This window comes from Centroberyx gerrardi, chromosome 12, assembly GCF_048128805.1.
Source record: "Centroberyx gerrardi isolate f3 chromosome 12, fCenGer3.hap1.cur.20231027, whole genome shotgun sequence".
NCBI classification, from domain to species: Eukaryota; Metazoa; Chordata; class Actinopteri; order Beryciformes; family Berycidae; genus Centroberyx; species Centroberyx gerrardi.
Window position 1 is genome coordinate 24,124,505 of NC_136008.1, and position 15,136 is coordinate 24,139,640.

The following is a 15,136-nucleotide window of genomic DNA, read 5'->3' on the forward strand; positions in this document are numbered from 1 at the left end:
TTCTCCCTGTCGATGTGCCATTGAGCAAGGCATGTAGCCCTCATGCTGCCCAGCTCTACCCTGTGTGTTTGTGTGTGTGCGTGTGTGTGTAACCCTCTCCTTCCTCTACAACTTCTCCTTCAGGCCACTCCTGGTAAATAAAGATAAATAATTGAATAAAATCCTGGTCAAGCTGCATAGCTTTTAACAAGGTCTCTGTGCAGCTCAAATGTAGTTTGCAGTGTTTTTTTTTTCCATTTCAAAATAATGACCTTTCCTTATTATTGCAGTAATTTCAGATTAACTGTGAATATTTATAAGGATTCCAGTTTCACATGAGGGGAGCTCACCCGGGCTCCTTTACCCCAAGGGAAGTCTGGCCTTTCCAGGTCTGCAACATGCTGATCTGTGCCACAGTCTATCCCGCTGTACTGCAACTTTTATTGGACGGCATCTGGAATGTCACCTAGTCAGGGCAGAGCTCCAGACTGGGAGCATGAAAACTGACAGAGAGGCATTTTTAGTGTTGTTGTGTCTGTTCTACTAGTAGCTCTAGCAGGGTGCAGCAGCACTGAATCAGCCAGTCAGCAGAGTGCAGTTTGATTACATTCAAACAAGGAGGCTGGTGGCGTCGTCCTCCCTTTTTCAGGAAAAAGCTCCCTTTACAATGGGGAAGCATATTTACCTATTTTGTTGTTATTAGTGAGACTAATAGTAAACCACTTAAGCCAAATGTACACAAAGCCAAGCACCAGGGACAGTGGTTGCATTATAAGGGGATATTTTTGCTCATCAGTTGCATGAGCTAATATGAGTGAATTTCTGATCTTATTCACTTAGAAATTCTTGATTGTTATGCACAAACTGTGGCGGAAATATGACTCCTAAAAAGAGCACTGCACACCCAAATAGCCCCATGTAATTACCAGCTACAAGCACACTCTGCGCTCTGCGTGTTTCCAATAAGGCCATGCAGCGTAAATTAAATGTCGGGTTTAATGTAATTTAACAATCGTCAGGTTTCCAATCAAAGAGCAGTTTCAGTTTTGATTAATTGTGCAGCCTTAATGCATGGGGGGTAGACGGCTCAAATGACATGAAAGTTGGAAAAGCCTTTTTGTTTACTGCCTGACTTGGTGAAGATGGCTGTGTGTGGCAGCAAGGATAGCAGCCATTCTGAACAGATAATAATAGAATAATATTATCTATATCTACATGAGCAATTATCTAGAATACAGTTTGCATCTGAGCAGACTCTATTGCCAAATCATGTTAACAGAAGAAAAGGTCTTTGTGTGACTGAACAGTCCAAAGTGTAGCAGCCTGTTTATTTCATTATGAGGCAGCTTGACAAAGTAGCAGTACATCTCACTGACAGCCGGCTAGCTTAATAGCCTTCTGGAGTCTGCAGCATGTACACACATACTCACTCTCTCACACACGCACACACACACAGAGAGAGAGACTCCCTCACTCTCTCAAACACCCACACAAACATGCACTTTCACTCACACAAACACACACACACACACACACACACACACACACTCATGACACCTACATTCTAAATAAAGATCTACTGGAATAAAAAATAACACAGGATGTGTTGTCCCCAGTGCATACAGTGATCTCATTCTTTTGGTATTTAAGTTAACTGTTATTTTTACGTACAGAAATGTAAATTTAGGGAAACTTTTGACTTATTGATAGCCTACGTATCGGCACAGCGAGATAAAGTTAGCTTTCTCTGTTGTCCTGTCCACATTGTAATATGGATTTCATATCAAAAGATAAATATGAGTGAAAAGAACAGACTGTCAGCTTTTGATTATGGGTCTTCATCTGCCTCCAAGTTAAACCATGTTGAAACAAAGACACCAATGAAAAACAACTTGAGCTCCCTGTCTCACACATTAGGCTCTCAAAGACCAATTTTAGCTCACTGTTCCAATACCTGAGCTTTAAAAAGACTAACATTAGCTCACTGTCCCAATACTTAGGCTTTAAAAAGACCAACTTCAGCTCACAGTCCCAATAATTTCATTTTGAAAAGACCAACTTCAGCTCACAGTCCCAATGCTTAGGCTTTGGAAAGACCAGCCTTAGTTCACTATGCCAATGCCTGAGCTTTAAAAAGACCAACTTTAACTCACCGTCCCAATACTTGTGCTTTAATAACTGTCCTGATTTAGCAAGTACAATTAGAATTGAATGTATCATGCATGACATTTACTTAACCCTTATTTAGAAGACGTTTGCTTCCACAATGGTTGAAATGCAACCGCAGTGACAAAACCACAACACTTAGAAGAAGATCTGCAAGGAGGCTGTGAACCCAGACATACATCTATCTACCTGAGAAACCACACGTCTGATAACTGCTCTTCACTAATACGAGCGGGGTGGGAAGGTTAACAGGCTGTGGGCAGAGGGCTGTCTGTATTCAGAGCATTTAGAGATGAGAGTCTCTTTGTGGTGCTTTTCATGTCACTTGAACTCAAACTCTGGTGGTGTCATGTCATTTCTTTGCTATGAAATGCAGAGCGATTTTTTACTATTTAACAGTCCCGATATGCCAATTTTAGCTCACCGTCCCAATACCTAGAGTTTAATAAGACCCACTTTTGCTCATTGTCCCACTACTTCGGCTTTAAAACAATCAACTTAAACTCCCTGTCCTAATACTTAGGCTTGAAAGAGACCAATGTTAGCTTGCCGTCCCAATGCCTCCTAGGCAATAAAAAGACCAAACTTACCTCATAGTACCAATAGTTTAGCTTTAAAATGGCCAACTTATTGTACAAATACTTTGGCTTGAAAAACACTAGTGTTGAAGGCTTTAAAACAACCTAAGGCTTTAATCAACTTTAGCTCTCTGTCCCAATACTTAGACTATTGGCTGTGCTATTGGCTGTAGAAACAAGTCATTGCTGTATGAGCCAGAGCAGCTTGCAGTGTGAGAACCTTGTATCTTTAATTTTGTTTTGTTTTGTGTGTGTGTTTGATAGAATTTTAACTGAATTGGAAGTGAACATGGAGAGGGAGGGGATGAGGGGAAAGGGGCAAGAGACAAGAAGAGAGTAACAGAGCATGTTTTTCAGTTCAGATTTGTTGTTGTTGTGTTTGTCTTCTTTGGCACTGAGTAAGTTTCTTGACCCTAGAGCCCACAAAACCCATTCAGAAAACTCATTGTCAACAATGCATTGGCAATGAGAAAATTGGCGAGTGTTTTTTGCAAATTCCGAAAGGTTGATTTTTTGTGAGGTGCACAGTGTTCATCCACTTGCAGAGATGTGTGTGTTTGTGTGTGTGTGTGTGTGTGTGTGTGTGTGTGTAGTGTGAGAAGGACACCTCAGGGACACATGCCAACAATAGCTAGCTACATAGAGCTGCAAAATGCAGAGTACCTGCCTTGTCAAGTTCAGTTTAATGAGCAGTGAAACATGGGTTTGCACTTTAGCTACTGCTATGTATTCTTGGCTTAGCAGGGGTTAGCAGCTTCACAGCATGTTCTATAACATGAGGAGGGGGGCAGGGAAGATAGAGGAAGAGGAGAGAGGAAAGGGAGGAGATGGGGGGGAGGAGAGAGAGATAAGAAGAGAAGAATTTATTTTCAGATCAACATCTAAATTGAACATTGGTGACAATAAAATACTAACAGGCTGAAGAGGGAGAATGCAGATCTGTTCCCCATTCTCTATAGGAACTCTATACCTATGGATCCACTGTAGAGCCATGCCAGAGCTTACAGTTATAGCCATTTAAAAGTCCCAGCTACCTTCCAATTGTTTGTACCTCAGCAACTCAACACAACGTAGGGGTTGTGTTGAGTTGGTTTGGGTGGATAGGTCGGCTGATGCGTCGGATGGTTGGTTGGTTGGTGGGTAGGTGGTCGGTTGGTTTGGTTGGTTCATTCCACCTTAAATAGCAATAACAATACATGATGTAAGCTTCATACACTACAGGTTCCCTCTATAGAGTAGATGATCTGATTAGATTTTGGAGCAACTTGCTGCATACATTTTCATATTAATGAGGAAAAACTTTTTTTTTTTACTACTATAACTCGTAAGAAACAGAGTTCATATTAATACTGCCCATGTGTTACGTGAAGCCAAGTATCTTCACATAGACTATTTGCTAATTAATGCATTAATTTGCTTAATTAATGGCTGCATTAGCAAAACTGGTTATATTTACATGGACATTAGGCAGCTCAAGTGCCTCTTGTTCTTCATTTTCTTCAAAACCTTCCTGTTAGGACCTGTCATGATGTTAGCTATGTCAACTTTTGCATAGTTGGCTGTCTAGATTGTCAGCAGACTGTTAAATGGTAGGAAGTGATAACTTTGTAATGCTAACAGACATAAACAAAACCTAGCAGTAATGCTAGTCAGTTAGCTGTACCTCACAAGTGGGTGGACTGTGTGGATCTACAGGCAGCAATTCATTCAGCAATTCTTTTTCTTACTGTTTTTTCCTCCACAGGTCTAGTAGAGGTGGTGGTGAGCATCCTCTCAGAAGCCGCACTGGTCTACCTGGATGGAGAGGTGCATGCTGGGAGGAAGGGCAGCCATGTTGTGTTGCTGGCCCTTCTGGAGCTGCTCCACAACATCCTGAAACACACATCAATCGTTGTCCGCTCAGCACTGCAGGTATGAACACACACACGCACACACACACACACACACACACACACAGGTCCTGTAACACACTTCCTCTCTACAAAATGGAGGAATGAGAACGAGAAGCGCTCTCCCCTCACTTGAACACCACTGTCAAGCTGCCCTTGAGCAAGGCATAGAATACATCAGGACTGAAAAATGTTAGGATATCCGGCCCCAACTTTCAATACTTACATTTTCAGCATTGAATTCCAAATCATACCCAGTCCTAGCAACAGAGATGAGGATTAGCAACCTGCCCAAAATTATTTTACGGAAGCATACACTAATGTTGGCAAACTTAGCATAATTCTATACTGAATTATAATGTGTGTAATCAGCCACAAATCAGGTATTTCCAGGCTTCACTTGACAGGGACGTGAATGCTGCCAAATTGAGAACATTGCAGTGACTACAAAGTATTGTGTTTGGAGCTGCAAGTAAAGATTCTCCAAAGGAAACAGATTGGGGTTCTTTCAGTTTCCATCTGGTAAATCTGGGAAGGCAAAAACACAGACAGTCCTGGGATAATAACTTCAGACAAAAGAAGGGTGGAACAAGCAAGTGGCTTTACCTGATGGTCTGGTTCACATTGGAAGTGGAAAAGACTGACAGACAAATCACCACTGTGTTTGCATGTTTTACATGATTGAGTGATGGAGGGAGCGTTAAATCAGCCTCACCTCACTGTATTTGAACTCATTAGATGCAAGACCTTCCTCCCTCTTTCCTTCACATTCTCTCAGCTAGCATTTCTATACATAAATGAAAATTCATTGTTTAAAACATAAGGATGGCCATCAATTGTGATATTAGTTAATTAGCAGTTTATTTGAAAGTGATCCGGCTCCCTAGTTTATCAGCTGCCTCAGACTCTTCTATGGAGAGAACAGTAATGTTGGGCTGCTTGGCTTGCTAGTTAATCATTGCATTCATGTAAATTTCATGTAATAATTGTTGCCCATGTGTCAGTTGTTTTGCTGTATCATGTGACATGGTTCCTTACAGGCCACTCTGTTATCCACATTGATTCAGTCCTATTTACCAATCCCATCTCTGTCGAGCACAGATTCACCAACTCTATTGCCTCAAAATGTTGCCCTTGTATCATGGCCCTAAAGGCGTGTGTGTGTGTGTGTGTGTGTGTGTGTGTGTGTGTCCATTGAAGTGTGCAGTGGAAGCTAGCAGGTTTAACCAACTGCAATATTGAAGTTGTGGACTCAGGAGAAAGCGGATGAGGTCCCTAGCCCCTGGGACACACACACACACACACACACACACACACACACACACACACACACACACACACACACACACACACACACACAGGCATACACAGAGGGGCCTGTCTGGTTATGTCCCTGCGGCCTCATTATCACCAATGGCTTTGTCCTCAGCTTGCCTCCCTACATACACACACGCGCACACACTCACACATACACACACACCAGCCCCCATCTCCCCATAGCCTGCACCCCAGCCCAACGCATACATATTAATGCCTGGACAGAGAGAGAGAGAGAGAGAGAGGGGGGGGGGGGGGAGGTGGAGGCAGGGAGGGAGAGAGAGAGGGAGAGAGGGGAGGATGGAGAGATAGAAAGAGAGACAGAGATAGAAAAGGGAGCGAGCAGAATGTGCAGCGGAAATCAATTCAGCGAGAAATGCAAAGCTCATTAAAAAGAAAACTTCTGCACAAACCAAATTCATTTGGGTAATAAGGTCTGATAAGGAGAGAGGACGTGACTACGTGACTAGACCACTCCTAACTCTCACTCCCTTTCCCTTTCTTGACCTCCGTCTCTATCTCTTTATTTAACACTTATGCATATGTATGTATATGTGTGTATGTATGTATATATACTGTATATACGTATATATATACTGTATATATTTATATATATACGGAGAGAGGGGGAGAGCATGCAGAGAGAGAGAGAACTGCAAATTGAGAGAGAGAAGCAGAGTGAAAAGGAGAGGAGAAAATTTACGCCAATATTAATCATATTACCACAGAAGAAAGACAAGAGAGCAAAGCTGAGAAGGAGCGACACAGTGAAAGAGAGAGAGCGATAGAGCGAGACAGGGAGAGAGAGAGAGAGAGAGGAGAAAATTTGTGCCAGTATTAATCACATTATTTCACTTCTAATTGGCCTGAAGTTCCACTGCAGGCACAAACTGAAGTAAAATAAGACAAAGAGAGGGACGGAGGAGCTAATGAAGGGGGTCAGAGAGGAGAGGAGGAGGTGAGAAGACAGAAGTCTTGAAAGAGACGTCGAAATAATTTGACGTGACAAATAAAGAAAGCGGCTCGGCCGGCGTTGGTCTGAACGCACATCGTGTTAAAGATGGGTTAAAATAACACAGCATACCCAGGAAGACTGCTTCCTCTGTCAGTCTGACTATCGGTCTGTCTTCCTCTGTCTGTCTCTCAGTCTGTCAGAATCTGTGTTGGCAGGTCTCTGGATCCATCATTATTGACTGTCAAATCTCTATAAATGATTTAACGTGTGTGTGTGTGTGTGTGCGTGCGTGCGTATAGAGCCAGAGGCTATCTTGTCCAGCAGTAGAGACGGAGGCAGCAGAGAAGCTGCTCCTAGCCAACAGACCCCTGAGCCAACTCAACTCACAGCTCATTCACATGGTGAGACTAACACTGACAGAGAGCCTGTCTGTTTGTGTATGTGAATGTGTTATGTGCATACATAAATATTTTTCAGTGTGTGTGTGTATTGGGCTGTGCTTGTGTGTGTCTGCATGCATGTTTGTTTACGTATGTCTGACTGTATGTCTGAGATGGTGCGAAAAATTGTGTATGCATGCTTATTTATGTGAGGGAGTGAGAGAGAGAGAGAGAGAGAGAGAGAAGACCTGTTTTTCTGAATGTGTTTTCCAAGTTGTGTTTTGTATGTAGTTTTGTTGTATAAAGCTTATTTATCAAGCTTATTTCAAAATACCCGAGTCCACTGCTGGGTGGAAATTTCACTTGTATTATAATAGAATGACTTTTTTCAAGAAATAATCTGGTCAGAGTTTTGAAAAAAGAAACTCTTTCACTTATCTCAATAAAATCTCCATTAAAAATACCTTAAAACCAGTAAAAGCATGAGCCAGTGTTCCATGTGTCATTCATGCTAGCTGGATCTACAGCATCCTCCCAGTCCCAGGTCCTGTGTCCGCCTGCATTATAGATGGCAACACTACTGTTGAAGCTTATTCAAAAGCTCTTCCCTGTATTAGCGGAGGGATCGCATGTCTACCAGACAAGTGGCTTTAACTTTGTTATACTAATGCAGCTAGTTTGACTTCAAGCAAACCAGTAAACCTGTTTTCACCCATGACAGATGCAGTGGTGTCTTTGGGCCAGTCACTGTGAACATTTAAACATTCCATTATGCAGGAGGAAAAAAGTGTTAATTTCTGCATCCCATTTGATCACTAAAGCAATTTGCTGAATTTTTCCAACTGGCCAGTGGGACTTGCTGGCAAACTGCTGTCTTGCAGATGGGTGTTTTGGATGAGTAAGTTCCTTTGACAGCTTTTTGACCGTGACCGCCTATTTAATGGCTGTTTCCAATTTCCAAAGTAAATTCATTATTTGTTAAAACAAAAAAAATAAGTATAGCCTAAACTAAATTAGCATTTTGCAAGTTAAATTCATTATTTGTGCAATAGTGCTTATTTCCATTTTCCAAGGTAAATTCATTATTTGTTAAAAAAAAGTATATCCTCATCTAAATTAGCATTTTCCAAGGTAAATTCATTATCTGTTCAAAAAGTTATAGCCTTATCTGAATTTCCATTTTCCAAGTTAAATTCATTATTTGTATAATAGTGCTTGTTTCCATTTTCCAAGGTAAAATCATTACTCCTTCAAGACATTACAGCCTAATTCTAACAACGACCAATTGTTTCCCACTGTGTCAGTAGATTAACTTACTCTGAGAACAGCAGGCTAAATGACAATAGGAAGACAATTTGTAAAATGTAAATGAATACGTCAACTAGCAGGTAGCTCTTTTACAACATCCTGTTCCAATGGTGAGGCAGTTTTTATTCATTTTAAATGGTAATTGTTTTCAAAAACCTCAGCAAGGACAATCAGTTCCCTGCTGGCTTGAGAAGAAGTGTTAATTCACTAAACCCTAAGGTACGGCAAAGTCTCTGCATCTAATATCATTTGCCACCAAAACTTCCAAACCCGCTTATATGGAGCAATGACCGATTACTGACAAGATGTTATTATTTGGTCAATGTGACACAGGCCACTAAACTCTCTTGCACACAGATTAGATAGACAAGATAGAGAGGTTTTTTTTTTAAAGATGTAGCTTCCAAATTGGTTTCTGGCAATTTTTGATAGAAGAAGATTAAAAACTACAGGATCAAATTTGGACTCAGGCTAAATTATGGCAAGTGCCATATCTTGCCATACCTAATTGACATTCATGAGAAAGCGTTATATGCCACTTATATGAACTAAACTTCTGTGGACAAGTGGAGAAATTACTGATGACTGGCAGGATATTATCATTTTGTAAATTTGACAAATTATTAGCTGTTGTGCTTCAACCAACACTGTTAATGCAGACAAGTCGGTTGTTGCAGGTCAAGCAGCTGTCCGCACAGTCAGTGCATAATATTCCCAAGCTGATTTCACATGTCTGATGTGAAATCAGCTTGGGAATATTATGTGAAAGCAGTGAGCTTTTTGAACATTGCCTATTTGTTCAGTCCAGATGATTATCCTATTTTATTGAGGTAATTATAACGCCTACAATTATTAATCCCCGAGATCCTGCGGAAAGTGAGAGGCAATTATATCTACCACTCACCAACACACATCCCAGTACAATACGCACGAAGCACTGAAATACAGGAAGATAAGACTTGGGGAAATCTGCCTTGTCCTTCCTACTGAGAGAACTGTGGGATTGTTATTGCTGTAGCCATCCAGAAACATTCAGGCTTTCTGGCTGCACTGACGCTAATGAGGATTAAACGATCAGTCAAAAATCTGATATTGGGAGGTGCGTACCATGTAACCGCAACGTCTTGCATGTCATCCCCCCTCTGTCTCCCAGTCTGTCCTGTCTCTTTGCACTTTCAACTGTCTAATAAAGCCAAAAAATCTGTATTAAGGAATAGTGGGGGCTATGCAGAATGGATTCAAAGATGGGGGCTCCCTCAATCCTCCCATAGCTCTACTCAAAACATCAAACTCATTAATGATACTATTTTGACATGCAAAATATTTGGTCAATTTAATCAGTATACAAATTGTGCTTCATGACCGTCTAAAATAATGGACATTCAGCCCAAAAGTTTTTATAAAGTTGCCTTTTAATGTTTTTTTTTTTAAATGATGGTTTTAATGCTTCACCAATGCTTCACCGTAACACATGCCGCTAAAAATATACATCAATTCATGAAATTGAGGATGATAAGACTGAGGACAACAAGAGGACAGGAGTGGAAAAGGAGGAGCTAGGGAGCAGGAGAGGTTCAAGAGAAAGAAAATGAGAGGAGGGGAGGAAATGAGAGGAGGAGAGATGGGAGCAAGGGAAAAGGAAAGGCAGAGACGGAAGCGAATCTGTGGAAAGGAGAGAGGGTGCTGGGAGGGATCCTGGGAAGTGGAGGAGAAAAAGGAGAGGGGGGAAAGAAAGGGAGGTGGGAGGAGGAGAGGAGGAGGTCTCAAGGGACACAATAGAGGTTTTTACTTTTACTTGACATGTTGAGTGGTGGGTGGGCCTCTATGTGTGTGTGTGTGTGTGTGTGTTTGCGTATGAAGGGGTTGAGGGGGGACAGCTGACACCCCTCCAACCTCTGCCCAGCCCCTTGGCCCCATGGGAGATTAGCGAGATGGAAAGAGCAGGAGTGTCGATTCACTAAACCCTGAGGTGTGGTAAAGTCTTTGCATCTAATATCATTTGCTACTGCTGCTTACATTAACAGAATACATTTCTGGGGACAAGTGGAGCACAGACTGGTGACTGGCAAGATATTATTATTTGGTCAATGCGATCAATTATTACACGCAGGTCACCAAACTATCTTGCACAGACACACAGTTTAGAGGGAATGTTGATCCTTAATGCTCCCCTAATGTGACTTTTTTATTTTTTTTAGATATGGCTTCCAAATACATTTCTGTCAGTTTTTGCTTGATCTTTGTCATTTCAAAAACTACAAGATCAAATTTAGACTTGCATAGGTTAAGGTAGGGCCACTGCAATACCTTGTCATACCCAAGTGATGCTCAGGAGGGGGAGGGGGAGAGAGAGAGAGAGAGACGGAGGGAGAAGCCATTTCGATTTTTTACTTAAATACTTCAACTTCTATTTTTAAATTTCAACTTCAATTTACTCTTGATGTCTGTACTATTCCCCTCAGTCTCTGTGTCTCACTTTGATTTGACACACTTTGATTTGAATTGAGTGAGAGAGGGGAGAGAGGGGGTATTGAAGGAGACAACAACATAACTCTCACTTGATGAGACTCCGGTGACCTTTGAACTTTACACACACATACTCCTAAACACAGGCTGAGGTGAAGGAGGTGTGTCCAGCTGATAGGTGGTGGTGGTGGGGGGGGGGGTTGTCAATCTAACACCTGACTTGTCTCTCTGACACATTGATGGAGCAAGCAAAGAAGAGCGAGAGAGAGAGAGAGAGAGTGGGTGGGAAGAAGATTGGTGCATGGAGGAGAGGGGGAGGGGTAGGAACATTTTGGTGAATTATTTGCAATGTTATTCTTTTATTCACAATCCTGATATGGGGGGGGGGTACAGAGGAGAGGAGGTGAGGAGCAGGGAGGGAGGAGGGGGTGATAAGAAGAAGTGGAGAGGCAGATAGAAAGAGGATGAGGAGATAAGCTGAAGACTGATTAGCCAAGTCTGGTGTAACAGTGTTAAAGGGGAAGTATGGTACTCTGTTTTATCAAAAGTTGAGAGGAAGTGTTGGCATTTAAAGGTGCAATAACTAATATTTGTTCTACCCCATAGCACAAAATGACCATAACATATTTGCAGTGGATTGATAGGCTTACTGATCAGTATTAATGACTCAACAATTACTTCGCCAGGTGCTGAGATTTCTGGTTTTCGAAACTGACCCTTAAAATTACTTAATACCCCTTTAATTATACTATAATATACTCTTATTCTTGTGGCATTCATTTCAGCTCTTCAATTATTTTCTGCCATCACAAGTAGGGTAAAAAGGTTAATTATTTCTTCCATTCATTTATTAACACATTCCAATCTCTCCCTCTCTAGCTGTCCACTGAAAACCAGGAGGTGTGGGAGGAGTCTGTTCAGTGCCTCTCCCTATTGGTCCAGCTGTACGGGGGGGAGGGGCACGACTGCCTGTCTCCGTCCTGCTTGCGTAGCTTCGCACACGTGCTGCGCACGCACACACACGCCGAGACCCTCCGAATGCAACGCACCACACTTAGGGTCATTAAGCGACTGGTGAGTACACACACACACGCACATACACACACATTCAGACCAACATACACACATACATACATACAAACTTTAACACATGCTAGCATTGCCTCTATGACTTTTTTGTAGGCTATCAACATTTTTGGACATCCTGGTATGATTTAAGCACCAACTCTAAACATCGGCCCTATGCTTGTTTGTGTCTGGGGGGTTGAATTATAATGTGCTGTTAATTCCCCATATTCTCTATCAGAGGTGTCAGTACTCCTGGTGTGGTTGTCCACCACTGCAGAATGAAAATGTAGCATATAAAATAGCAAAGACTCAGTGCAGACACACACACACACACACACACACACACACACACAGCCCTGCTCTGCCGCTGTTCTGAAAATAGAGCCTGTAGTTTCACTACAACTAGACTGACAGGGCGAGCGGCAGAGAGAGGAGAAAAGTGTTGGTTTGTATCTGCCTGTCACTCTCTGTTCAAGTGTCTGTCCAATTTTGTCTGATAGTCAAAATGATTTGTAGAACAGTCCAAAGATGGCTGACTAGTAACAGAGCACACTGCAGCGAGGCAGGTGGAGAAGTGCTGGGGCTTCCACTCCCCAACCTGTTAATCACATTAACTTCATCTGGTTACATGGAGGCGAACTAAGCAGCCAAAGCCAGCATTCACCAGCATTAAGCGCTTCTTAAGCTTGGTGGCTGGTGTTGATTTATTGAGCTGACAGACACACACATAACAATGTGATGATGCTTTGAAGTTTTGCTACTGCAGTCTAAACAATTAGAATTTAAATTGAGGGACCCATTAATTCAGCTTAATTAAACAGCCAATCAGGAAGCTAACTAAACAGCCAATCAGATATTGATCAGAGGCTCTGGTTAGAGAGTCCTCATTAGACCAGCTTCTTGTGAGGCAACTGAAAAGCATTCTGTTATATTGTGTGTGTGTGTGTGTGTGTGTGTGTGTGTGTGTGTGTGTGTGTGTGTGTGTGTGTGTGTGTGTGTGTGTTATTCTCAATTGATCTGAGTACATTGGAGCTGCCAGGTAGAAGCTTTGAACACTGAGAGGAGGAGATGAGAGGAAAGAGGAGCAGAGGAAGAGTGGAGGAGGGAGGAGAGGAGAGTTCTGCAGAAACCTCCTATCTCCAAAAAGTCAACGTGACAACAAGTGTGACCCCCATGTATTGTGGAGTTTACAGTGTGCATTCCCAATGCCCTAATGTGTTGGCTTGGCCTCAGGGTCACAAAGTAGTTTCTACACCTGGGACACAAGGTCAGCTGTCACACTGTGACATCATATGGACTGACTGACTGACTGGTCTGCCTGGAAGCAACCTTATATTTGCAGTTCTGTATGTGTGTGTGTGTGTGTGTGGGGGGGGGGGGGTGTCTATGGGGGTGTATTTTTTATTTCTGTCACTAATTAGTTCTCAGCCACCTGAACCACCCACACATAAACTCTCTCTCTCTCTAGCTCTCTCTTTCTCTCTCTCTCTCTCTCTCTCTCTCTCTGTCTCTCTGTCTGTCTGTCTGTCTCTCTCACACACATAACACAGACTCCCTTTTTCTCTTTCTTTCTTTCTTTCTTTCTTTCTTTCTTTCTTTCTTTTTTTCTATCTATTTATCTATCTGTCTGTCTATATCTATCTATCTATCTATCTATCTATCTATCTATCTATCTATCCTCCTGTATATGCGCTCTAATGTCCTCTAATGTCCTCTGTCCCTCTGCTAACAGCTAAGGTAGCATCTAGGTGTGTATTCTCTACCCTATTCACCATCGGGACTAACACACACACACACACACACACACACACACACACACAGAGCGGTGTTCTCTGGCTGTTCCCTCACAGCTATGGGATGAGTCACTAAGCAGCTGAGTGCTAAGAGCTGAACTAATTTAGAGTTGATCAGAAAAGTACCCATCTACGTTTTTTAAAGGTTTTTTTTTTCGTCTCTGCTTTGTTGGATAGTCCCAGTATAGAGAGACAGAAAAGAAGATAGAGACCCAGGACATTGTGTTTATGTACTATGCGCCTTAGCCAGCTGAGCCACCAGGATGCCCCCATCTACGGTTTTGCACATTTTGTCATGCTTTTTGGGATTAGATTCACACAAATATCTCCATTTTTTCAAAGTGGAGAGGAACTGTTGACATTTAAAGGTGAAGTAAGTAAGACTTTTACTGTCCCCTGGCACCAAATGACCATAATAGCACAAAATGACCCTCCGCCCACTCGCACTCTCAGCAGTTCAAAGATGGAGGACGGTGCTGTGAAGGAGCAGAAATGACAAAGCAGTATTATTATTCCAGTATTTTGCATCATGATATATGATGATATATCACCTCTTCCCTAGACGTTTCTGTTGGATCTCTGCTCTAATTGGCGGGCTTACTCATCTTGTGAAAAAGTGACTTTATTATGTGTGTCAATTACAGGCCACCGTAAGCTGTGCCAGAGACCTGTACATGTTGTTGCAATTCTTTGGTTGTCGATAAAAGTAATGGATTACTTAATACCCCTTTAATGTAACGGATCAAAGTAACAGCAAATGTTAAGGTTTAAAGCAACAGTAGAAAGTATTTCTCCCCTTTTTATTTAATTGGACCAAATTGTCACACTGGGTTACTCACATCATCTTTAGGTTGTATTTGGAGGGTTGGAGGTTATCTCCCCTCTCTTTGTTGCTGACAAATCTGAGGTTAGTTCCCTTCAATCCATCTTTTTTTAGGATTTTAGGGTGTAGAGTGGAGTACTCAAGCACAATGTGGGGTATTTGGTTCACTTGTTATTGGTGGAGTCCAGTTGAGGTGTCAAACAAAATAGAAATCATCACCCTATACACATTAGTCAGGTTGTGTTCTCTTTCTTCACACGAGGCTTATAAGATTTCTTTAAATGTCATTAGCTATTCACACTCTGTTTGGCCAATCAGTTGACAGAGAACAACTTTCACCTTTGAGAGAATGCAACAGACATTCAACACAGACACTTTCACAGACGTACAATCATAGAAATACACTGACTCACA

The 15,136-nt window shown here is 42.0% G+C and overlaps 1 protein-coding gene across 1 annotated transcript in view; it reads left to right on the plus strand.

The window, feature by feature from the left end:
* Positions 1-15,136, plus strand: part of ulk4 (unc-51 like kinase 4) — a 92,986-nt gene that overhangs the window by 70,021 nt on the left and 7,829 nt on the right. Inside the window, exons 32-34 of the mRNA XM_071911778.2 lie at positions 4,468-4,634; positions 7,184-7,285; positions 11,918-12,112. Of these exons, the coding sequence (XP_071767879.1) occupies positions 4,468-4,634; positions 7,184-7,285; positions 11,918-12,112 (464 nt within the window). The remainder of the gene's footprint in view (positions 1-4,467; positions 4,635-7,183; positions 7,286-11,917; positions 12,113-15,136) is intronic.